The following is a 24,775-nucleotide window of genomic DNA, read 5'->3' as shown; positions in this document are numbered from 1 at the left end:
ATAGTTTCTCATAACTTCCTCTAGGAAGTCCATAGAAACTAGAATTTCTCTTTCCCAAAGTAGGCCATAGAAACTCTGATCTTGTTCCACTTTCCAGTCTTGGAGCAAAGCATAAAGAAATTCTCTGGCCTTCACTTGTCCGATAATAGGTCATAAGACCATCCTCATTCTAGAATGGATTCTGCTCCATAGTTAGGAGGAAGGAATGCTAAAGAATATGAGCAGACAGACCTTGCTGGCTTTTCACTTTCCATTTTTTAAAAAATGTATATTTTAAGTTGTTGTTGGACCTTTATTTTGTTTATTTTTATGTGGTGCTGGGGATCAAACCCAGTGTCTCACATATGCTAGGCAAGTGCCTACCACTGTGCTACAAACCCAGCCCTTTACTCCCCCATTTATTGGTAATCATGCCTTTTTGCAGTGAAGTCTTAAAAAACAAACAAACAAACTTCAAAGCACAGGATTTGGAGAGCTTCCAGGTAGGTGAATATGTGAAATTTCCTGGAGGGTGGGATGCCTGAAATCTTCGTGCTTCTTCTCCCATACCTTACCTTGTGTATCTCTTCATCTGTATTCTTTATAATAAAGCACTAAACATTGTTTCCCTAATAATCAAACCCAATATATGTTTTGTCTGTCAGAAGCACAGGTAAAAACAGCCTGGGGCTTGTGGCTGGAATCCAGAGTAGAAAAGGGTATAGTTTTGGAGACTGAGACCCCAACCTGGGAGGTCCAATACTGTTTTCAGGTAGATAGTGTGAGCATTGAATTCAATTAGAGGATACCAAATTGGTGTATGTTGTAGAATTGATTGCTTACTTGCTGGTTGGGGAGAAATCCCCACATACCTGGTGTCAGTGGTCTCTGGGTTGATTGTGGTGTGTAGTACAGGAAAACAGACACTTTATTTTTTTAAGAGGAGTTCCAGTTTCTCCACTTCTTTGGCAACATCTATTGCTTTTAATAATAGGCATTTAGTGGTTGTGTAGTAGTCTCCTTATAGTTTTACTCTACATTTACCTGATGATAAGTAATTGGAACATCTTTTAATGTACTTACTGGCCATTCGTATATCTTTGGAGAAATGTCTGTTCAGGTTCTTTGTTCACTTTTTAATTGGATTGTTTGTTTTCTATATGTTAAGTGTAAGGAGTTCTTCATATGTTATGGATGTTAATCTGTTTTCAAATATTTGATTTACCAGTGTTTTTTTTAAGGTTGTAGACGAACACAGTACCTTTATTTATTTATTTTTATGTGGTACTGAGGGTTGAAATCAAGTACCTCACACATGCTAGGCAAGTGCTCTACTGCAAGTAGAAGTCAGGTGCCTCACATGTGCTAGGCAAGTGCTGTATCTACAACCCCAGCCCTGAGGGTTACTTTTTACTGTTAATAATGTCTTCTGATGAACAGAAGTTTAAAATTTTAATCCAGTTTGTCTTTTTTATTTTGTTGCCTGTGCCTTTGGTGTCATACCAATAAATCATTGCTGAACCCATTGTCATAAAAAATTTTCCCTTCTATTTCTTCTAGGAGTTTTAAATAAAAGTTTTAGGTCCTTACATTTAGGTTATGGGTCCATTTGGAGTCAATTCTTGTGTTTGGTGTAGGATATGTTGAAAGGTCATTTTTTGCATATAGGTATACAATTTTCCTAGTACCATTTGTTGAAAAGACTGTCCTTTCCCCAGGCCTACATACCCCGATCAGAAATCACCTGACCATATGTTTGAGCATTTAATTTGGGGCTCTCTATTCCATTGGTCTGTATGCCTATCTTTTTTTTTTTTAAATAATGTTATTATATATATTTTTTTACCTATATTTAATTTATTTATTTTTATATGGTGCTGAGGATTGAATCTAGTGCCTCACATATGCTAGGCAAACATTCTACCACTGTGCTACAACCATAGCCCCCTATGTGCCTGTCTTTATGCCAGTACCATACTATTTGGATTACTGTATTTTGTAATAAGTTTATTTAATATTTAAAAAATTCCAAAATTTTAAATTTTGTGGTATGGGGGATTGAACTAAAGGCCTTGTGCATGCTAGGTAAGTGCTCTGTCCCTGAACTATATCCCTAGTCCTTATAGTCAGTTTTTAAAACAGAAAATAGGCAATTCATAAACTCAGGGTGCTTCATTAATACATAAAATGGATATTTTACAAGACTGTGTACTAACTTTACATGTTTGTAAGGATGAATGATATATAGTAGTTAATGCAGTACCTTGAAACATGTTTGTTGTATTTTTTTAAACTGAAAATTTATAAGACCTCCAGGATTTTTTGTATAAAGTTGTGGCATTGTTACATGTCGGTGTCCTTAATTCTGTTCACCTTTGGTAGATACATTTGATACAATCATGCATAAATTGTTAAGATTTTCTTTCTTTTTTTTTTTTTGGTGGTATGGGGGATTGAACTTAGGGGTACGCAATCACTGAGCCTCATCCCCAGCCCTCTTTTGTATTTCATTTAGAGACAGGGTCTCACTGAGTTGTTTAGTCCTGCTTTTTGCTGAGGCTGGCTTTGAACTCCTGATTCTCCTGTCTCAGCCTCCTGAGCTGCTGGGATTATAGTTGTGCACAGAGACTAGCTATTAAGGTTTTTAATAGAGAAGGTCTCACTGTGTTGGTCAGGCTGTCCTTGAAATTATCTCCCTGCCTTAGCCTTCTTAGTAGCTGGGATTATATGTAGATACCATCTTGTTTGGCTAAAATTTTTGTTTAGAGCTTATATTTAAATATTGCCACTTCTAAACCAATGATTTTCGATATTATGAGGATTATACTTCCTCAGGAAGACATTTCATAATCATAAATATTCAAAACCTGCTTATAGATATCCTCATCTTTCATCCCCCTATTATGTTGTTCCTTATTTTCTTGTTCTATTTCTTAGAATACGTTGGAACAAAAAAAAAGTTGAGAATCATCATTGTAAATCTTCTAGGAGATATAGGTTATTTCTCTCATGTCTGCTTCCTTGAAGCCAGAAAAGCAGATATCTAGATATTTTATTTTTTTGGTACTAGGAACCCAGGACCTCATACATGCTAGGCAAGTGCTCTACCATTGAGCTACATCCTTAGCCCCAGATATGTGTTTGTTTGAGGTGTGTGTGTGTGTGTGTGTGTGTGTGTGTGTTTATTTATTTTTAAATAAAAAAATTATTTTTCAGTGCTAGTGAGTAAACCTAGGGATTTGCAGTTGCTAGGCAAGCTCTCTGCCATTGAACTACATCCCAAATCCCCTACCCATTTTTTAAAAATTTTGAGACAGGGTCTTACTAAGTTGCCCAGGCTGACCTAGAACTTGTTATGTTCTTGCCTCAGCCTCCCTAGTAACTGGGATTTTAGGCATGCACCATCATGCCTGACCAGGTCCATATTTTTAAACATATGATCTATCCTCCTGTAAAATTCTTCCTCTTATAAGTCTGGTATCTTTGCTGTCTTTTTCTTATTGACCTTTGTCATTTCAAGTCACTCCTCTTTATTCACTGATAGCTTTGGTGTAATTGTTGACATTGTATTAGGCAATCATATGCATAAAATTGAAGGTTATTTAACTTAACTTTATTTTTCCTTAAGTTCTATATTCTAGTGATATTCAACTCTTATTACTTTCCTTGATGTACCTACTCATGTGGTTGAAAACAATTCTATTTTTGACCAAAATCTTCTAAATTATCTATATATGCATCTTTCACGTTTCTTTAGTCTTCTGCTTTGTCTTTTTTTATATGACTTTGGGGCTGGGGCCGGCTTTATCCCCTTTGTTCTATCAGCACAATTAGTACTTTGGTTCTCACCTTATTGAAATTTTCATTCTGTAAATCTCCTATCTAGTATGTTTTTAAATATTTGCAGATTGTATAAACAGTGAATTGGTGTTTTATATATTTGGCTAGCCCCTTACTGTAGCTTGGCAGTATTCTAGTCAGTTTTCTTTGCGTTCTTCACATTTGATATTGTTTTATCCATCTCCTTCACTTCCACCACCAGTTAAGCCCTCTACTGTTCTTTGCTTTTCTCCCTCTGTGCTGGCCTTCTGTTGGAATTCATGTTACTCACAGCTCTTTGAGATACTGATAAGTGATACTGGCAAAAGAAGCTTATTTAGTCAAGAAAGTCTGGGAAATGTTACAAATTATATTTCTGTGTTAGAGATTTACAATGCTTATTAGCTACAGAAGAATCTAAAAGGTTCTTCAGGAATCCCATTTAATTCTTTTTAAAAAAATTTTTTTTAGGACTGGGGTTGTGGCTCAGCAGTAGAGTGCTCACCTAGCACGTGTGAGGCCCTAGGTTTGATCCTCAGCGCCACATAAAAATAAATAAATTAAATAAAAATATTGTGCCTAACTACAACTAAAAAATAAATATTAAAAAAATTTTTAGATATTAATGGATCTTTTTAAATTCATTTATTTATATGCAGTGCTGAGAATCAATCCTAGTGCCTCACACATGCTAGGCAAGGGCTCTACCAGTGAGCTACAACCCTAGCCCCCATTTAACTCTTTATATAGCCTCTCTCCCCCTTGCAAGTCTACCAAAATTGTGATGAGACTCCAAGGAACCTTTAAATGCTTTTCACTATTATTGCTAATGACTTTTATTTGTTTACTGACTCATCTGTTTTTCTTTTTCTACTGTCTTCCTTGTTCTGTAGAAATTAACCTAAAACAGAAATTGTGCTACTCTTTTTAGAAATCTATTGTTTCACTTTGCCAAAAGATAAATTCAGTTCGCCATGCAGACTTATACTCCCATTTAATTCATCATTCTGCATGCTATTCAGGGGTCTTGAGGAACATCTTAAGTCTTTATTTTTTTAATTTTTTTAGATGTTGATGGATCTTTATTTTATTTATTTATTTATTAATATGTGGTGCTGAGAATTGAACTCAGTGCCTCACACATGCTGGGCAAGTGCTCTACCTCTGAGCCCCAGCCCCAGCCCCAACCCTGAGGAACTTCTAAGTTTTATGAACATATTTTTTGTGTGTGTGTACATAATATATTTTTTTAGCTCTGGCCATTGAGAGGAACTAAAATCAGGGATACTTTCATAACACTGAGCATTTATAGTGCCTACATCTTGGTTTCTTTTTTTTATTTTTATTTATTTATTTTTTAGTCATACATGACAGTAGAATGCATTTTGATAGATAATACATACATGGAATGTACATACATCAATCATATTGTCTATTCTATTCTGCTGCCCTTCCTATCCTCCCTACTCCTCCCCTCCTCTCCCATCCTTTCTCTCTATCCAATCTAATGTGACACACTTTTTTTTTCTTTTTCTCATTACAACATCATATATGTATTTTGTATAACAATGAGGTTCTCCTTCCATCTTCTGTGCAACTCCCCTTCTCCCTCTTTTTCCCTCCCACCTTTCTTCCCTATTTAGTGGTAGTCTTCTCATGCTCTTCCTCCCCATCCCATTTTGAGTCACCCCCCCTTATATCAGAAAAGACATTCAGCATTTGTTTTTTAGGGATTGGCTAACTTCACTTAGCATAATCTGCTCTAATGCCATCCATTTGCCTGCAAATGCCATGATTTTATTATTTTTTAGTGCTGAGTAATGTTCCATTGTGTATAAATGCCACATTTTTTTAATCCATTCATCTATTGAAGGGCATCTAGGTTGGTTCCACATTCTAGCTATTGTGAATTGTGCTGCTATAAACATTGATGTGGCTGTGTCCCTGTAGCATGCTCTTCTTAGGTCTTTTGGGTATAGTCCGAGAAGGGGAATAGCTGGGTCAAATGGTGGTTCCATTCCCAGCTTTTATGAACATATTTTATTTATACATACAGTCTTAGCTATTAGAACTTCTCTTCTTTTTAAGTTTAGGTATAATTAGTGTATTAAAAGGAGAGACATGAAAATTACATGATAAAGGATTTTTGAACTTCAGCAGTGGAATGGGCTGCTCAGATGATGTCATTTCAACAGTGATTTATTTATATTTTCTAAATTTCTAAAAAAGAAATAATTCTTGTTGTCTTGAACTACTTTTTAGTAGCTCAGATATTCTGGGAAAAGAACATTATCTCTAACTTTCAAGCTAACTGGTCAAATCTCTCCACCCTTTTCTTTAGATCCTTATTCATCAGCTGCTACTGTTGCTTGCAATATTTTTCCTTAAGATTTTTCTGGAAGCATAAATACCTTCTCTCGTTACAGTTTTGATTTTATTCTTTTCAACCAGTACTCAAAGAGCAGAAGATATTTCTAAATGCTTAAACTGCTGTGATTTTCTGCTGCTGCAGTTCTCTAATTCCATCTTATACTCCTTACTAACTGGGAAATTCTTTTTTAACTGTTATCTCCATGATGAAGGCTTTTCTTAGGCTCTTTCCTCTGGGTTGCAAACTATTGTCTTTATTTGTTTTTATGACTATCTCCCCTTTTAGATTAGTCCCCAGCTCTTAACCTAGCACTTTATATATCAAAAGTAATGATTCTTATATTTCATTCCATATTAATATTTGTTTACTTGAAAAAATACAGTCCGAGCTACATAATTTGTAGGGCCTAATGCAAAATGAAAATTGCAGAGCTTCTTTTTTAAAAAGCAGGAAGAAAGTGCCATTGCCATTAAAGGTACTAAAATATAAAACTTTTACTTTCTTGTGCAATCTTTCAACTTGTAGTGTTGTAAATTTACTTTTTAATGCCATTCTAAGTAAAGAAGAATTAAAAACTTCAAATCATTAAGTATAAATTTTACCATTCATCTTTGTATTGTACAATGCTAGTTTCTTTCTTTCTTTTTTTTTTTTGCAATGCTAGTTTTTTTTTTTTTAATTTATTTTTTAGTTGTAGATGGACACAGTATCTTTATTTATTTTATGTGGTGCTGAGGATCAAACCCAGTCCTTGCATGTGTGAGGCAAGCACTCTACCACTGAGCTATAGTCCAAGCCCCACCAATGCTAGTTTTAAATGCAAATGTAAGCCTGCCTGGTGGCACTTGCCTGTAATCCCAGTGGCTTCCAGCAGATTGGGAGGCTGAGGCAGGAGGATCACAAGTTCAAAGCCACCTTCAGCAAGGGCGAGGTGCTAAGCAACTCAGTGAGGCTCTATCTCTAAATAAAATACAAAATAGGGCTGGGGATGTGGCTCAGTGGTTGAATGCCTCTGGGTTCAATGCTTGGTTACTCACCCCACCAAATAAATAAATAAATAAGTGCAAATGTGGAATTGCTGGCATTTCAGTTTCTACATGCATCTATATTTCATTCTTAACAGTGGAAATCCTGTATAAAACTTATTCAACTGTTTCATGTTACTTCTTTCTATTTGCACATTCTGGAAACACTTGTATTTAACTTGCTGATAAGTAAGGCAGGATTGAAAGGAAAAGGAACCATGAGTTGCATTATCTTTCCCTTCTTTTATGTCATCTTTTTTAGCATAAGTGGTTGGTTAATTCAGGAAGGTAACATGAGTAATAAAGAAAGTATATGATGGATTCCTTGCTTCTCATGTTTTTTTTTTTCTTTTTTCTTTTTAGTGGCCAGAAAAAGAGCTTTTAGCCAGGTGTGGAGGTGCTTGTCTATAATCCCAGTGGCTGGAGAGGCTGAGGCAGGAAGATCGCAAGTTCAAAGCCAGCTTCAGCTATTTAGTGAGGTCTTAAGCAACTTAGTTAGACCCTGTCTTTAAATAAAATATAAAAAAGGGCCTGGGATATGGCTCAGTGGTTAAGCACCTTGGGTTCAATTCCCAGTACAAAAAAGAGAAAGAGCATTTTTTTTTTTAAAAGCCATTCTTTTTTTTTTTTTAATACCTTTATTTTTATTTATTTATTTATTTTTTATGTGGTGCTAAAGATCGAACCCAGGGCCTCATACATGCTTCGCGAGCACTCTACCCCTGAACCACAACCCCAGTCCAGAGAAAGAACATTTTATTATTATTCTTTTTGGTGGTGCTAGGGATTGAACCCAGGGCCTCACACATGCCAGGCAAGCACTCTACTACTTAGCTTAGGTACCCAATCCTGTTTGTCTTTCATGTGACACAACTTTGTGGATAGAACGTCTATTCTGCTGACATTAGGTAAAGTCTTCTGTGTGTATGTGTGTGTATTTAAATATATTTTTAAAGTTGTCAATAGATCTTTATTTATTTATATAATGTTCTGAGAATCAAACCCAGTGCCTCACACGTGCTAGGCAAGCACTCTACCACTGAGCTACAACCTCAGTCCTCTTCTGTATATATTATGTCAGTTGGTATATAATGTTGTTCAAGTTCTCTATTTCCCTATCCATCATCTTCTGTCTTGTTGGTCTATTATTGAAATTGGGGTATTGAAGTTTCCAAGTTGTGTTTCTCTTTAATTCTGTTAACTTTTTGCTTCATGTATTTTGAGTCTCTAGTTAGGTGGATATTTGCATGTAATAGTTATATGTCCTTGTTGGATTGAACCTTTTATCGTATATAATGCCCTTCTTTGTGTCTTGTAACCTTTTTGACTTAATATATTTTCTTCTATGATAATATAGCTACTCCAGCTTTTTCTTGGTTACTGTTAGCATGGAAAATCTTTTTTAAATATTTTATTTTCCATCTCTTTGTCTCTTTGTTTCTAAAGCAAATCTCTTGTAGATGATAGATGGGTCATGTGTGTGTGTGTGTGTGTGTGTGTGTGTGTGTGTTTTAATCTAATTTGCCAACCTCTCCTTTTAATTGGACAGTTTAGTTCATTTACAGTTAAAGTAATTAATGATAAGGAAGAATTAGCTTCTGACATTTGGTTATTACTTTTCTGTATTCTTATTTTTTTGTGTGTGGTACTGGGGATTGAACCCAGGGGTACTCAACCACTGAGCTGCGTCATCAGCCCTTTTTATTTTTATTTTGAGACAGGGTTTTGCTAAGTTGCTGATGTTGGCCTTGAACTGGGATCTTCCTGATTTAGCCTCCTTAGTTGCTGGTTATAATAGGGTGTGCGCCACCATGCCCTAGTTCTTATCTGTGTTTTTATGTGCTTTTTATTCCTCACACTCTACTTCCTTTTTATGTATTTAGTTTATTTTTTTATAAACTATGGTTTTGATTTTCTTCCCTTTTTTATGTTTTTGTTTTATTTTCTTTGTTATTGCCCTGGAGAATAATAATGTACTAACATCTTAAACTTATGATAACCTAGTTTGAGTAATGCCAACTCAGTTTCAGTAGTATACCAACTCCCAGCTCCTGCATATCCCTGTCCTTCCCCTTTTTTTATCTTTATTCTCATACTGATGCAGATACATTCTAAGAAATGTGTTGTTAGGCAGTTTTATCATTGTGTAAACATCAGAGTATACACTTACTCAAACCAAGATGTCTGTTATGTCACTAAGCTATATAATTTTTTTTTTTTGCCATATAATCTTAAGGGACTACTGTTGTACATTTGATCTGTCATTGACCACAATGTCATTATGACTGTATAGTTTGTTATGTGTCCATTAACATAAGTTTAGAATTATTTTTATGTGTTTGTTTTTTAAAATCATATCAAAGAAAGAAAAACAGTAATTACCAACTAAAAGTATAACACTGGCTTTTATATTTATCTATGTGATTGTATCTTGTAGTCAATTTTTATTTCTTCTTTTGGATTTGAGTTACTGTCTAGAATCTTTCCATTTCAGTCTTAAGAACTCATTTTGGGGGCTGGGACTGTAGTTCAGTTGAAGAGCACTTGGCTTGCATGTGTGAGGCACTGGATTCCATCCTTAGCATCACATAAAAATAAACAAATAAAATAAAGGCATTCTGTCCATTTGTAACTACAAAATTTTTTTTTTTTTTAAAAAGAACTCTTCTTGTAGGGCAGGTCTATTGGTACTGAACTTTCTCAGCCTTTGTTTATCTGGAGATGTTATTGAAGAGTAGTTTTGCTGGCTAGAGAATTCTTAGTTGATATATATATTTATATATATATTTATTTTTTTTTTTTTTTTTTTTTTTTTTTTTTCTTTTAGGACTTTCATTCCACTGCCTTCTGGCTTTCTTTCTTTTCCCCTCCTCCTTGGTTTCTTATGGGAAATCAATTGTTAACCTTTATGTTTAATGAGGTAAAGTTTCTTGCTTTCTTATAAATTTTCTCTTTCTCTTTGGGTGTTGACAGTCTGACTACAGTGTATCTTAGCATAGATTTCTTTTGATTGTATTCTCCTTGAAGTTGATTGAGCTTAGATTTGTATAGTTGAGTCTTTCATCAGATTTGAGAAGGTTCTGGCCATTATTTCTTCTAATATTTTTCTTCACCCATCTTTCTTTTTTCCTTCTGTGACTACTATTATTCATAAAAAAACTTTGAGTTTGGAAAATTAGGTTTATATTTTCAAGTGTTTAACTACTACTGAATGTCAGAATTAGTGGATTTAGCCCCTCAGGCACAACTGTAGACCCTATGTGAAGCCAAGCTCACTTCTATAAAGTTAGAGAATGAAGGATCAGACTGAAATTTTCTTCCCTTTGGGTAGTGGGATCCCAAGAGGAGAGAGATGAGAAAAGCGAAACATTGCCCAGATAATTTCCTCAACCTCACTGTTTTTTTTTTAAATATTTATTTTTTAGTTGTAATTGGGCACAATACCTTTATTTTATTTATTTATTTTTATGTGGTGCTGAGGATCGAACCCAGAGCCTCGCACGTCCTAGACAAGCGCTCTATGCTGAGCTACAACCCCAGCCCTCAACCTCACTATCGATATAAATTATCCTGTTTTTTTTTAGGGAAAGAATGAATGAGGGAAATGGAAGGAGGTCAGGAATTTTATGACAACGAATGTTCTTCTACATAGAAGTGAAATATCACAAGTGGGGAATAATTTTTTTCTTTAATCTCTCCTATGTTTTCTTCCTTAGAAAGCTCCTGGAGGTTGTGCTCCATCAAAAAAGAGTAACTAAATCATGAAAGATGAAAACAGAAGAGTCAATATGAGAGAGGGAAAGGGAATTGGTAGAATGATAGAAAATCTGAGGGCAATAACTGTGGTGGAAGTCTAGTAGTGCCAGAAGACTCACTAATAAGTGCTATCTAAGTAGCAAACAACAAAAATGACACATAATTTGATGTTTTGAATATACCAAGAGAATATTTATAGCTCTGTCAAAACTTACTGGTAGGTTTATAACAAAGCTTACAAATGAGACAGTGATCTGGATATGGTGATGTATGCCTGTAATCCTAGTGACTCAGGAAGCTGAAGCAGGAAAATTGCAAGTATGAATTTGGCCTTGGCACCTTACTGGGACCGTTTTCTCAAAATAAAACAAAAAGCCGAGGATGCAGTTTAGTGGTGGAGTGCCTTGGGTTCAAATTCTCAGTACTACCAAAAAAAAAAAAAAAAAAAAAAAAGCAGTGTTTAATTTGAAAAGTATCAAGAGGAAGGTGTGATTATATTAGTTTATGTATTACTTCAGTCAAAAGATTAGATCCAGTAGTAGTGGTTTGAAAAAAAAAAAAAAAGAGTTCCTTTCTTATGTAATAGTTGCTAGGTAAGTGGTAACTAGAGCTAGATGAATAGTTTGTTCCATATGGTCTTTTAGAGGCTCCAAGTTTTCATTGATTATGTTGACTGACAGTGTGGGTTATCACCTGGGCTTATTAGAAATGCAGCATATGAGGCACCCCCCCAACCTGTACAGTGAGAATCTGCTTTTAGGAATTAGTTGATTCTTTTTTTTTTAATTAAAAAAATTTTTTTAAGTTGTTGATGGACTTTTATTTTATTTATTTATTTGTGGTGCTGAGAATCAAACCCAGTACCTCACACATGCTAGGCAAGCGCTCTACCACTGAGCTGCAATCCAGCACCGCCCCCCCCAAAATATTTTTTTAGTTCTAGATGGACACAATACTTTTATTTTATTTTATTTATATGTGGTGTTGAGGATTAAACCCAGTGCATCACACATGGTAGGCAAGTACTTTGCCACTAAGCCACAACCCCAGTCTTAGGAGCTGGTTGATTCTAATGCACAAAAATTTAAAATTCATTGGAATTGAAGCTGGATGGTTGAGAATTTCATTTAATGAGAAAGTGAAGAGAGCATGAGGAGGTAAAAACTGGATTACCTAAGAACACCTAACTGCAGAGAATGCTGAAAAATGTAGTCTAGTTGTGTGTCCAGAAAAAAAAGAGAAAATGAATTTTGATGGGCATCTGTCACGTTCTATGTAGTAGAACTGTGAATAACATTAACATATTCAGTTAAAATCCTGAGAGGGTGGGGCTAGGGTGCTACATTAGTCTGCTTTCTATTGCTATAACAAGATACTAGTTGGTAGATACTTTACAGAAAAGAGGTTTATATAATTTTCAGTTCTGGAAATTTTAAGAGCCTGGCACCAGCATCTGCTTGGTTTAGGTGAAGGTCCCCTGAGTACATGACAATGTGGCAAATAGCCTTGTGGTGAAAGTGCATGTGAGAAGGAGAGATTGTAATATAAGATAGGAAGCCAGAGCATTTCAGGGGCCAGGCTTGCCCTTTTTATAACAGCTTGCCCAAATGGGATCTAACTGGGGCGAGAACTACATTAATCCTTGGAGAGGGTGGCACCCTCAGCAACCTAATTTTCTCTGACCAGGCCTTATCCTTTAAACATTCCACCACTTCCCAATATTGCCACCCTGGGAACCAAGCTTCCGGCCTTTGTGTCTTTGGGGAATGTACTCAAACCATATACAAGCTATAGCAGGTGGGGAAGTACTAGAAATGCAGCATATGAGGCACCCCATATTGTGTATATTCAATTCTGTCTTTTTCTAGGGGGAATGTTTGAGATGGCCAAATCCACACCCTCATAGTAGGAAGTCATAGAGATAACATCTAAAGCTAAGACAAAATAATAAGTATCATCTTAAGCATGTTATTTAGAAATAGGGAGATAAGGGGCTGGGGTAGAGCGCTCGCCTAGTACGTGCAAGGCACTGGGTTCAATCCTCAGTACCACATAAAAATAAATAAGAAGGTGTTTTGTAAAACTATAAAAGAAAGAAAGAAAGAAAGAGCGAGAGAGAGAGAGAGAGAGAGAGAGAGAGAGAGAAATAAATAAATAAATAAATCCTGGAAGAAACAGCTAAAAAAAGTTGAAAACAGTTGTCTTTTTTTTTAATACCTTTAATTTATTTGTTCATTATTTTTTAAACATTTTTTTTAGTTGTAGATAGACACAATATGTTTATTTTATTTATTTATTTTTTATGTGGTGCCAGGGATTGAACCCAGTGCCTCACGCATGCTAGGCCAGCGCTCTATCACTAAGCCACAACCCCAGCACCAAAAGTGGTTGCTTTTGAGACTAATGTTTTCCTTGTAATGCTATTGACTTTTAAAACTGTGTAAGCATATTTGTTTTATAAAAAGCAGATTTGCAAAAATATCTCTGTAGTCCAAATTGGAAAACACATAAATAGTTTTAAGTGCTAAGTATTAGGAGAAAGGTAAGAACAGAGTTCCTGTGAAGAGGTATACTTATCTGAATTCACCCTTGTAGGAGAGTAGAGGGGTAAATTAACCCAGTTTTGTCCCATTGCTCCAGATGTGAAACACGTATAAAAACTTAATAGTAGTGTATAAATAGTATATGTCAATATAATTATAATAACAATAAATATAATACATAAATTCTAGATTATGATTTATAATCCATTTAAATGCACCTGTGTCAATTTTTTTAAAAAAAATACTTATTTCTTTTAGTTGAACACAGCACCTTTGTTTTATTTATTTTTATGTGGTGCTGAGGATCGAACCCAGGGCCTCGCACGTGCTAAGCGAGCGCTCTACCATTGAGCCACAACCCCAGCCCCACCTGTGTCAATTTTGTTGAAATATTCTCAGAATTGAAAACTTGACACTTAATGGGTTAAGGAAGGCATTCTGGAAGAGAGACATTTTTCTAGTTACATTTTGGGCAACAAAGTGTGATGCAGTTAAATATCTTTTGTATTATGTTTGTAATGTGTGGAATTAACAATTGAAGCTAATTTTTCATTAATTCATTTAATACATTTACTGAGTACTTGCTTTGTACTAACTAGGCTCTGTAGGTACTGCTAGTGGTAAGCAAAAGCAGAAATGTTTTTTTACTTTATGAAGTAGACTGATAAGAATCAGATTTTCACTGTATGTACAATTGTATAGGAGAACACGATTTCCTTTCACTTCTACTTTTAGGACTAGTCCTTAGAGTGATTCTTTAAGTGTGGCCCCTAGTCTATCCATATCAATGTCACCTGAAAACTTCTTAGAAATGCACTTCTCAGGCTCCATCCCAGACTACTGAAGCAGGAACTCTGGAGGGGTGGGTATAGTTAGGGGTGGTTTAGGACCCTCCACGTGTCTCTAAAGAATGCTAAAATTTGAGAATTACTGTTTAATAAGAGGTAATCAATACGTTAAGCTTGGTATATTCATTGTTAAAAGTAATTAATTGCTTTTATGTCAGATTATATAATTATTGAGCATTTTAATTAGTTTCAAAATGTTTAATAGTGTATTCATTAAAAATTCATTTATTAAGCATATACCATGTTTAGGAATTCAGTCTAGTTCCATCTAGTGAATTTTTTTTTTCCTGTTGGAGAAGAAAATTGTGTTTTCTTTATGGAACTTAGGAGGTCTCTCATAATTTTCTATAATTTTTAAAAGTATCAGAATTTTGGGCTGAGGGTAAAGCTCAGTGCTAAAGTGCTTGCCTGCCATACATGAGGTCCTGTGTTCAATCCCAGAACTGCCAAAACAAAAAGAAGAAGCATATAGTCTCAGAATCTATATTACAGCATCATTTTTTTTTGTTGTTGTTGTAGATGGACAGAATGCCTTTATTTTGTTTACTTTTATGCGGTGCTGAGGATTGAACCCAGTGCCTCACACATACTAGGCAAGTGCTCTGTGCTAATAAGCTAGAGCCCTAGCCCATCACTGTTTTTTTTTTTTTAATTTTTGTAATTATAGATGGACAGAATGCCTTTATTTTATTTGTTTATTTATTTTATTTTATTTTTGGTACTGGGAATTGAACTCAGGGGCACTCAACCTCTGAACCACATTCCCAGCCCTATTTTGTATTTTATTTAGAGACAGGGTCTCACTGAGTTGCTTAGCGCATTGCTTTTGCTGAGGCTGGCTTTGAACTTGCAGTCCTCCTGTCTCAAGCCTCCTCAGACACTGGGATTATAGGGGAGCGCCACTGCAACTGGCTCTATTTGTTTATTTTTATATAGTGCTAAGGATTGAACCCAGTGCCTCACAATGCTAGGCAAATGCTCTGCCACTGAGCTACAGTCCCAGCCTAATCACTGTGTTTAAGACATGTATACAATCACATTTTTAAATTTTAAGTTGGAGTGCACGCTAAAGGTAGATGGTTCTGCCATTCTTTTTAGAGTTTATAAATGACTCATAAAGCAGGTCAGTGTCTTTGTTTGGGGTCATCTAGTGACTTGGTGATTGCAGATCTTAACTGAAAAAGGTTAAACAAATGTGTGTATATATAATTTTTTAAAATTTTATTTATTCTAATTTGTTATATATGACAGCAGAATGCAATTCAATTCATATTACACATTTAGAGCCTGGCTTTTCATGTCTCTGGATGTACACAAAATAGAGTCACACCATTTGTGTCTTCATACATGTAATTAGAATAATGATGTCCATCTCATTCCATCCTCTTTCCTACCCCTATGCCCCCTCCTTCCCCTCCGCCCTATCTAAAGTTCATCTATTCCTCCCATGCCCCCTCCATCCCCATTATATTTCAGCATCTTTATATCAGAGAAAACATTCGGCATTTGGCTTTTTGGGATTGGCTTACTTCACTGAGCATTATATTCTCCAACTCCATCCATTTACCTGTGAATACCATGACTTTATTCTCTTTTAATGCTGAGTAATATTCCATTATGTATATATACCATTTATGGTTTTTTTTTTTTTTTTTTTTGGTACTGGGGTTTGAACTCAGGGTTACTTGACCACTGAGCCTCATCCCCAGCCCTATTTTGTATTTTATTTAGAGACAGGGTCTTAAAGAGTTGTTTAGCACCTCGCCATCACTGTTGCTAAGGCTGGTTTTGAACTTGCAATTCTCCTGTCTCAGCCTCCCAAGCCGCTGGGATTATAAGTGTGTGCAACTGCACCTGGCTATATACCATATTTTCTTTATCCATTCATCTACTGAAGGGTATCTAGGTTGGTTCCACAATTTAGCTATTGTGAATTGTGCTGCTATAAACATTGATTGATTGCATCCTGTAGTATGCTGTTTTTAAGTCTTTTGGGTATAAACTGAGGAATAGGATAGCTGGGTCAAATGGTGGTTCCATTCCCAGTTTTCCAGGGAATCTCCATACTGCTTTCCATATTAGCTGCACCAATTTGCAGTCCCACCAGTGATGTATGAGTGTCCCTTTTTCCCCCCATATCCTTGCCAACACTTACTGTTTGTATTCTTAATAGCTGCCATTCTGACTGGAGTGAAATGAAATCTTAGAGTAGTTTTGATTTGCATTTCTCTAATTGCTAGAGGTGTTGAATATTTTTTCATATATTTGTTGATTGATTGTATATCATCTTCTGAGAAGTGTCTGTTCAGTTCCTTGGCCCATTTATTGATTGGATTATTTGTATATATAATTTTTAAAAATTTTGTTAGTTTTTTAAAGCTACAGAAGTTTCTGATAGATTTCTATAATTATACCTTAAAATAATTTTTTTGTGTGTGTGTGTCTCAGAGAAAGATCACTTGAGTGATAGCTATTGCTTTGATTAGCTTTTTCATTAATTTTGGAACAGTTGTTCCAGGTACACTTTCTAAGCTAATATATCCAAACTACTTTTAAAACCAGGCCCCAGAACCTGTCAACCAGTTGGCTAATTGAACAGTGGAAGAATTATAGAAAGGCATCAAACTTCTCTTGAAATCATTCCAGTTTCTTCTAAAATAGGCAGCAGGAAAAGAGGGATGTTAAGACATCAGTCTGGAGGATATACCCTTTTCATTGCAAGTGACTTTGAATGTCTACCAAGTAACCAGCATTGTGTAAGGCATCGTATGGATTTAAGCAAGACCAAGGATGTGATTAGAACTGGAAGAAGAAATAGACTGATAATGATCAAAAATGAAATCTATTCTAAATGTTATTTTAACTATATTATTCAAACTTAAAAAAAGTCATTAACATTATTGGCATTCTTGGGGCTGGCATTGTGACTCAGTGATAGAGTACTTACCTAGCATGTGTGAGGCACTAGGTTCGATCCTTGGCACCACATCAAAATACAAAAAATAAAGGTATCGTGTTTATCTACAACTAAAAAATATGTGTAAAATTATTGGCATTCTTGATAGTTAATAAAGATATAATTGGGCTAAAGTCAGGATCTTATTTAATATCTACTCACAACATTCTAAAAATGTAACCAAGAATTAGAAAGTAGGTCTGATATTTTTATTTGGTCAAACTAAATTTTGCTGTTAATGTGCAGTGAGGAGCACTGAGCTTTATTTTCAAAACCTTGCCTCAGAGAAACTTCATTTCTAAGAATTAGAGCTTTTGGGAGCAAAATTTTATTCTTAAGAACTTCAAAGAAAAAAATTAAAAACAGTAATTTTGTTGTAAAATTACTATATATTTTTTTTTGGAATAAGACATTTGCCTCAGAAGCATTTGTCAAAAGATGGGGAAGATTGGAAAATAAGTATGGTTTAGGAATATCTTGTTAACAATTTAAATGTGCTTGTAGTTATAGGAAACAAATTATTTACTTTAAGATGAAACCTGGCATTTTTCTGAATCTCAAATCCCCTACTAGCACTTATCTGTATTAGGTACTTGATTTAAAAAAAAATCTTTACAGCTTTTATTTATATATACAAACTTGACTTATATAGTTCTTTTTTTTGAGTGGAAAATATTGTTTCTATAAAGTTTTATAAACAAAATTGTGGATTGATGTTATTCCAAGTCTTTATTGTTAATGGCTTTTGTAAAATTGTTAAAGAATCATTATAGAATAGCAACAGAAAATGTAAATATATATTAGTTACTAGATAAGAATAACCACTTAGAAATAGAACCCATTTTTTTTTTAAAATGAGGAACTTGAATTGGTGTCTACAAGAATTTGGGAATAGTAACTTATTTTGACAACTCTTTGGATGATTATATAAAACACTTTGTCAAGAATAATAAAAGCAGCTGGGTGCTGTGGTGCACACGTGTAATCCCAGTGGCTCGGGAGGCTGAGGCAGGAGGATCACAAGTTCAAAGCCTGCCTCAGCAAAAACAAGGCACTAAGCAACTCAGTGAGACCCTATCTCCAAATAAAATACAAAATAGGGTAGCTGGGGAGTGCTTGCCTCACATGCACAAAGCCCTGTGTTCAATTCTCAGCACCACCAAAGTGGGGGAAAATACAAAATAGGGCTGGGAATGTGGCTCAGTGAATGAGTGCCCCTGAGTTCAACCCCTGGTACTCCTCCAAAAATAAGTAAATAAATAAAGGCAAAATAATTAGACAAAATCGAATGTATAAGACTAAGAACAAAAGCATACTTTCATACAGTTATAAGTTGCTATTTCTTTTACTAGAAAATAATATTAGTTGAAAAATTAATGGTGAAGAATCTAGTATGATTTTGACTTAAATTTTAATTATCATAATTTCTTAAAATAGGGCTAGGGATGTGGCTCAGTGGTAGAGCACTTACCTAGCATGTGGTAGAGTACTTGCCCTGGAGGTGCAAGGCACTGGGTTCAATCCTCAGCACCACATAAAAATAAATAAATAAAATAAAGACATTGTGTCCAACTACAAGTAAAAAAAATATAATTTCTTAAAATAGTTCTTTGTACAATAATTTATTTTTAGGAAAAAGAGCTTAACAACTTTTTAAAAATTAAAGGTAATATTTAATTTGGACTGATATCAAGGCAGAGAAGGAATATAGAAGACTGTACTGTAAACACAAATTATAAAAGCTAGGTACAAATTGAGTAAGATGCTTTAGTGCAGACGTTTCTAGGTAAGTTTGGTTTCTTTTTTTTCTGGAAACACATTTTTGCATATGTACAGACAACTGAAAATACATGACGTGTGTCCTAAGCTTTTTATTATAGGTGATATTTTTGTGTTTATATGATGTAGATTTATATGATTAGAGATGTTTGCCCAAATCCATAATTCAGTAAATTCATCAAGTAAATTCGAAGTTTCTATATTTTAGTTCCATGCAGTTTGCTCTTGTTGGCAGGACTATTTTTTTCCCCTCATAACTTTGTTTTTGTGGTGCTGAGGATTGAACCCAGGGGTTCAAGTATTAACACTCAGTTATACTCCCAGCCCTTTTTATTTTTTTGTTTTGCAGAGTCTAAGTTGCTGAGGCTGACCTGGACCTCCTTCCTCAGCCTCTCAAGTAGCTGGGATTACAGGTGTGTACCACCTTGCCTGGCTATTAGTTTTATATTTAACTTTATTTAGAGGAATAGTTCTGAATTTAAAGCATATAGGGCAAGGTGAACAGTAAAAAAAAAAAATCCTGATTTCTATAAAATGTATATAGAAATATTTATAAAATGTATATAGAAATATTTCTATATTTCTATATACATTTTATAGAAATCTATAAAAATATATCTATTTTTATAGATTTCTATAAAATGTAGTATGTAAGGTATTTCTAGCATAGAAATAATTTAACAAGACACAGTATTTTCACTTTTTTTTTTGGTACCAGGGATTGAACTCAGGGGCACTCAATCACTGAGCCACATTGCCAGCCCTATTTTTAATTTTATTTAGAGACAGAGTCTCACTGAGTTGCTAGTGCCTCACTTTTGCTGAGGCTGGATTTTAACTCGTGATCCTTCTTTTCTCAGCTTCCCGAGCCACTGGGATTACAGGTGTGTGCCACCGGGCCTGGCTGTTTTCACGTATTTATAGAAGTTTGTGTTATAAACTTAGTATTTGTTCATTAACTAATTTTTATTATATTTCAGAGCAGAATAGATTCTGATTGATTTTAGTGTTCTTTCTTACTGTCACTTCTTTTAGACATTATTTTTAGAGCAGTTTTGGGTACACAGCAAAATTGAGCAGAAAGCACAGAGTTCCTGTATATTCCCTGGCCCCACACATGTATAGCATCTCTTGCTGTCAACATCTGCTACTATTGTGGTACATTTGTTATAATCAAATGTATCTTGACATGTTATTGTCACTCAAAGTTCATTGTTTACATTAGAGTTCGTTCTTGATGGTAGACTCTCTTGAGTTTTAGTAAAAACATGACATGGGTTTTAAAAATTTGTTTACATAAGAATTCATTTAAATTCCTTTATACTTCAAAGTGGAGAGAATTAGAATTCTTTTTATGTTTAGAATTAACTTGAAATAGATTAGAAGTAAAAATGGTACTGGTTTGTGAGAGAGCTAAAAATGGTCAAGCTCTTACCATTTAGGATTCTATAAACTTTTATGTTAATAGTGACACATTAATTGCATATTTTAGTTCCTTGTTGAAATTAAAAAAATTTTTTTTCAGTTGTAGACGGATCCAATACCTTTACTGTTTTTTATGTGGTGCTGAGGATTGAACCTAGTGCCTCACATATTCTAGGCAAGTGCTCTACCACTGAGCCAGAACTCTAGCCTCTAAAATTCTTATTGGCAATATAAAACAACTTTTTACTTCTCTAAAAATCCTTTGTTTTGATACTGTATTAGAATTCTCTCTATGAATATTTGGCTGTTATTTAATGGGCTTTAATTCCTTCTCAGAGTTTTATCTTTTTTCAAACTATTTCTTTAGTTTTGAGGAAAAAATTTTAAAAGCTTTATAAATGTCTTACCACTTTAAAAAATGGTTTTGCATTTTCAATAACAGATTTTTTTTTTTTTTAAACCCAATAGTTTGCTTGCCTAAACTGGATTTGGAGCAATTCAAACTACTGAAGATCTGCCATTTTACAATATCATATTTGGAAAGAAGCAGGTTTTCAAATAATGGAAGAGCCTAAGACATCTAAAAGTGAAAATCATGAACCAAAGAAGAATGTTATTTGTGAAGAAAACAAAGTAGTTAAAGCTATAACTAATCAAACTTTGAAAGCTAGAAATGATAAATCTACAAAAGAAATCGGGACCAACTCTCCAAATAGGAATAGTAGTAAAAAAACCAAGCAAAATGATACTTGTATTGAAAAAACAGATGTTAAATCATGTAAAGTAAATGCTGCCAATGTTCTAGGCCCTAAAGATTTGGGGTTAGTCCTTAGAGATCAAAGTCATTGCAAAACAAAAAAACTACCAAACTTACCAGTGAAAGCTGAAAAGGTACCCATCTCACAGGCAAAATTAGAAAAGGTACCCAATTTACAGGCAAAGGCAGAAAAATCACCAAAGTCACCTAATTTACCAGTGAAGACAGAAAAATCACCCTGTTTACCTGCAGCAGAAGCAGAAAAGTCACTTAGTTCACAGAGGAAAACAGAAAAAGCACCTAGTTCTCAGATGAAATCAGAAAAGGGGCTCAGTTCATCAGCAGAATCAGAAAAGGTGACCAGTTTACTGTTGAAAGAAAGTATTAGACAGACAGAATTACAACAGACTGGAAAAAAAATCCCAAGCTCCTTTATTTCTGTGGACAAAGTGAATATGGAAGCTCTACAGAGAGAAAAATCTGCTCTGGAAAACTTACCACCATCTCAGAAGCAACAGATGAGGACAGATAATGCTGGAGATTCTGATGATAGTGCTTCAGGAATTGAAGACATTTCAGATGATTTGAGTAAGTACAAATAAGAATATTCTACCAGTCACATTTTTCTGAGAGATTTTCTTGTGTTAATGTTCTTTAGGTTAGCCCTGGCTTAGCTACTTTAATTACAAAAAGGACATTAATAGTGTGGCTCTTTCAGCTAAAAAAGAAAAAGAAAAAAAAATCACCTTTTTATTTATTATGATAAGTAAAAATGCTGTGCACATATAAATTTAATGACTCCTTCAGTCATTTGGATTTGTACCCAAATGCACTCTCTTATTTGTTTATCTAGCAATGCTGAGGATCAAAACTTTGGCAAGTACTTTACCACTGAGCCCTACACACTCTCTTAAAATGGTCTTGGGGGCTGGAGTTGTGGCTCAGCGGTAGAGCACTCCCCTAGCACGTGTGAGGACCTGGGGTTGATCCTCAGCACCACATAAAAATAAATAAACAAACAAACAAACAAATAAATAAATAAATTGTGTCCAACTACAACTAAAAAATAAATATTAAAAAAATGGTCTTGGTAATCCATTGCTTGTTCATTCACCAAACATGTATGTATCTTTTTCCTCTAATGGACCAATCATGTGTTTATAATGGAAAATTGAAAGAACTTAGCCCTAGGTTTCAAGGAGCCTGCATTCACTGGGTTGTGATGCAGAGAAGTAAAGTAATATACAGTGGCAAAAACTAAGAGTTGGGAAAGCATGTGATTTATTTGTGAGATTTGACATGGGGCTGAGAAAATGATAGGAGTGAGACTATGAGTATGAATGAGAATCAGTATAAGTAGAACAGGGATTTGAGGCGGAGTGGCAAAAGATGCAGTTGACAAGTCATCTTTTGGAGAATGAAAAGCATTGTGAACTGTGACATAATTTTTTTCATAAGTGATTTGAGAAGCAACTAAAGAGAAACAAGATAGTGCTATGATCAGATTTTCTATTAAAAAGTATCCTTTTGGCTATAGTGCAGCAAATTCTTTGATGGGCACAAGTCTAGAAGCAGAAATTGCTTAGGACATTGTTAGAGTTTACTTGAGAACTGTAAAGTTAATTTTGGTCTGGGATCCTGACTTTACTTTTAATTAATTGTTCAGAAATATTGTCTATGTCTTGAGTAATTTTAATTCTTTTTTTTTTTTTTTTTTTTTTTGATGCTGGGGATCAAACCCAGGGCCTTGTGCGTGCCAGGCAAGCACTCTACCAACTGAGCTATGTCCCCAGTCCCTTGAGTAATTTTAATTCTGATTTTGCTTAAATCAATGAACTTTATTTGCTAATTTTCTTTTTTTTTTTTTAAAGAGAGAGAGGTAGAGAGAGAGAGAGAATTTTTTAATATTTATTTTTTAGTTTTCGGTGGGCACAATATCTTTGTTTGTATGTGGTGCTGAGGATCGAACCTGGGCCGCAGGCATGCCAGGCGAGCACGCTACTGCTTGAACCACATCCCCAGCCCTGCTAATTTTCTTTCTGTTGATTCCATGGTTGAAAGAATAAAGCCTTACCTTGATATAGAAATAAAAATAAATTATTATTTTTCATAGATGGAGAAATACCAAAGAGTTCAGATATAGCTACTTTTTATTTCTGGTGATACATAGTATATAGACAGACTTTTTAAAATATATATATTTTTTTACTTGTAGATGGACACAATACCTTTATTTAGTATTTTTTATGTGGTGCTGGGTATCGAACCCAGGGCCTCACACATGCTAGGTGAGTGCTGTACCACTGAGCCACAACCCCAGCCCTATAGACAGACTTTTAAAAGATTAAATAGTATTGTCTTTATGTGTGTAAGAAAAAAAAAATCAGTCTCACAATTGTATATAAGGTTTAGGACAAGGACAAGTTTAGACAGTAACTCAATAGAGACAATATCAAGTAATAGAACAGGCGATATTTAGATATGGCAAAAATCTAAATATGATGGTACACTAGAGATGTGAAGTTGAGGAATTGTGATACTTAAGATCATTTAGTTAAGTCAGGGGTTGTGAGAGGTTCATTTTGAGCCCATGAATTTGAGACTTGTCCTGGGCAACATAGTGAGACCCCCCCCCCCCCATTTCAAATAAAAAATAAAGGGTGGTGGCACATTCTTAGTGGTAGAATGCTTGTCTAGCATATAGGCCTTGGGTTCTAACCCCAGCACACAACAAAGCAAAACAAAAGATTGCTTAATTAAGGGTCTGTTCATGTGAGTTACTAAAAAATCTGATTTAAAGATCATTCTTTTAAAAAGGTAACAAAGGATCTAGAGCTATAGCTAGCTCAGTGATAGAGCACTTGCCTTTGCATGCTCAAGGACCTGGGCTTGATCCCAAGTACAGTCAAAAGGGGGGGGGAATAAAAAGCAAAAGAGGTGATATAGTGAGATGATCAGGTAAATGGGCTGGAGTGAGATGCATGGTTTTTGAATTCTGTCTTTCCCACTTAATAACTTTGTAATCTTGGATAAGCTTCCTTCAAATGTATCTTTGTTTCTTCATTTTATTTAAAGTGGAGATGGTGCTGCCTATGTTGTGAAGGTTACTTTTAAGAGTCTAGTAGAAAGTTTTATGTAGTACCTGACATAGTAGGTATATTTGTCATCTCTCTGTCACTATAACAAAAGTCCAAGACTTTTACACTTATAAAAGATTTATTTAACTCATGGTTTTGGAGTTTCTAATCTATGATCGGCTGACCCTTTTGCTTTTAGACCTATGGTGAGGCAGTATATCATGGTGGGGAGTGTGTGGCAGAGTAAAACTGTTCACTTCATATCCAATACATGAAAAACAGTAAAAAGATCCCAGCTACTTGGGAGGATGAGGCTGGAGGATCACAAGTTTGAGGTCAGCCTGGGCAATTTAGCAAGACCCTGTCTTAAAATAAAAAGGACTGAGATTGTAGCTTAGTAGTATGGTGTTCCTGGGATCATTCCATCTACCACAAAACAA

The 24,775-nt window shown here is 35.0% G+C and overlaps 1 protein-coding gene across 9 annotated transcripts in view; it reads left to right on the top strand.

The window, feature by feature from the left end:
• The window catches only part of Tut4 (terminal uridylyl transferase 4), a 127,978-nt gene that overhangs the window by 15,597 nt on the left and 87,606 nt on the right, over window positions 1–24,775 (top strand). For 7 of the 9 annotated variants that reach the window (XM_046451161.2, XM_046451157.2, XM_046451160.2 and 4 more), the window contains exon 2: window positions 20,970–21,846. In XM_046451161.2, the coding sequence (XP_046307117.1) occupies window positions 21,063–21,846 (784 nt within the window). In that variant the 5' untranslated portion in view covers window positions 20,970–21,062. Of the gene's footprint in view, window positions 1–19,425; window positions 19,490–19,936; window positions 19,961–20,969; window positions 21,847–24,775 lie in introns of those variants that run through there. The other 2 variants (XM_058581461.1, XM_058581460.1) reach the window with 2 other exon arrangements.

Source organism: Marmota monax, unplaced genomic scaffold (assembly GCF_021218885.2).
Source record: "Marmota monax isolate L192 unplaced genomic scaffold, Marmota_monax_Labrador192_F-V1.1 WCK01_AAM20220418_F8-fsc00023, whole genome shotgun sequence".
NCBI lineage: Eukaryota > Metazoa > Chordata > Mammalia > Rodentia > Sciuridae > Marmota > Marmota monax.
This window is presented reverse-complemented; position numbering and strand designations above follow the sequence as displayed.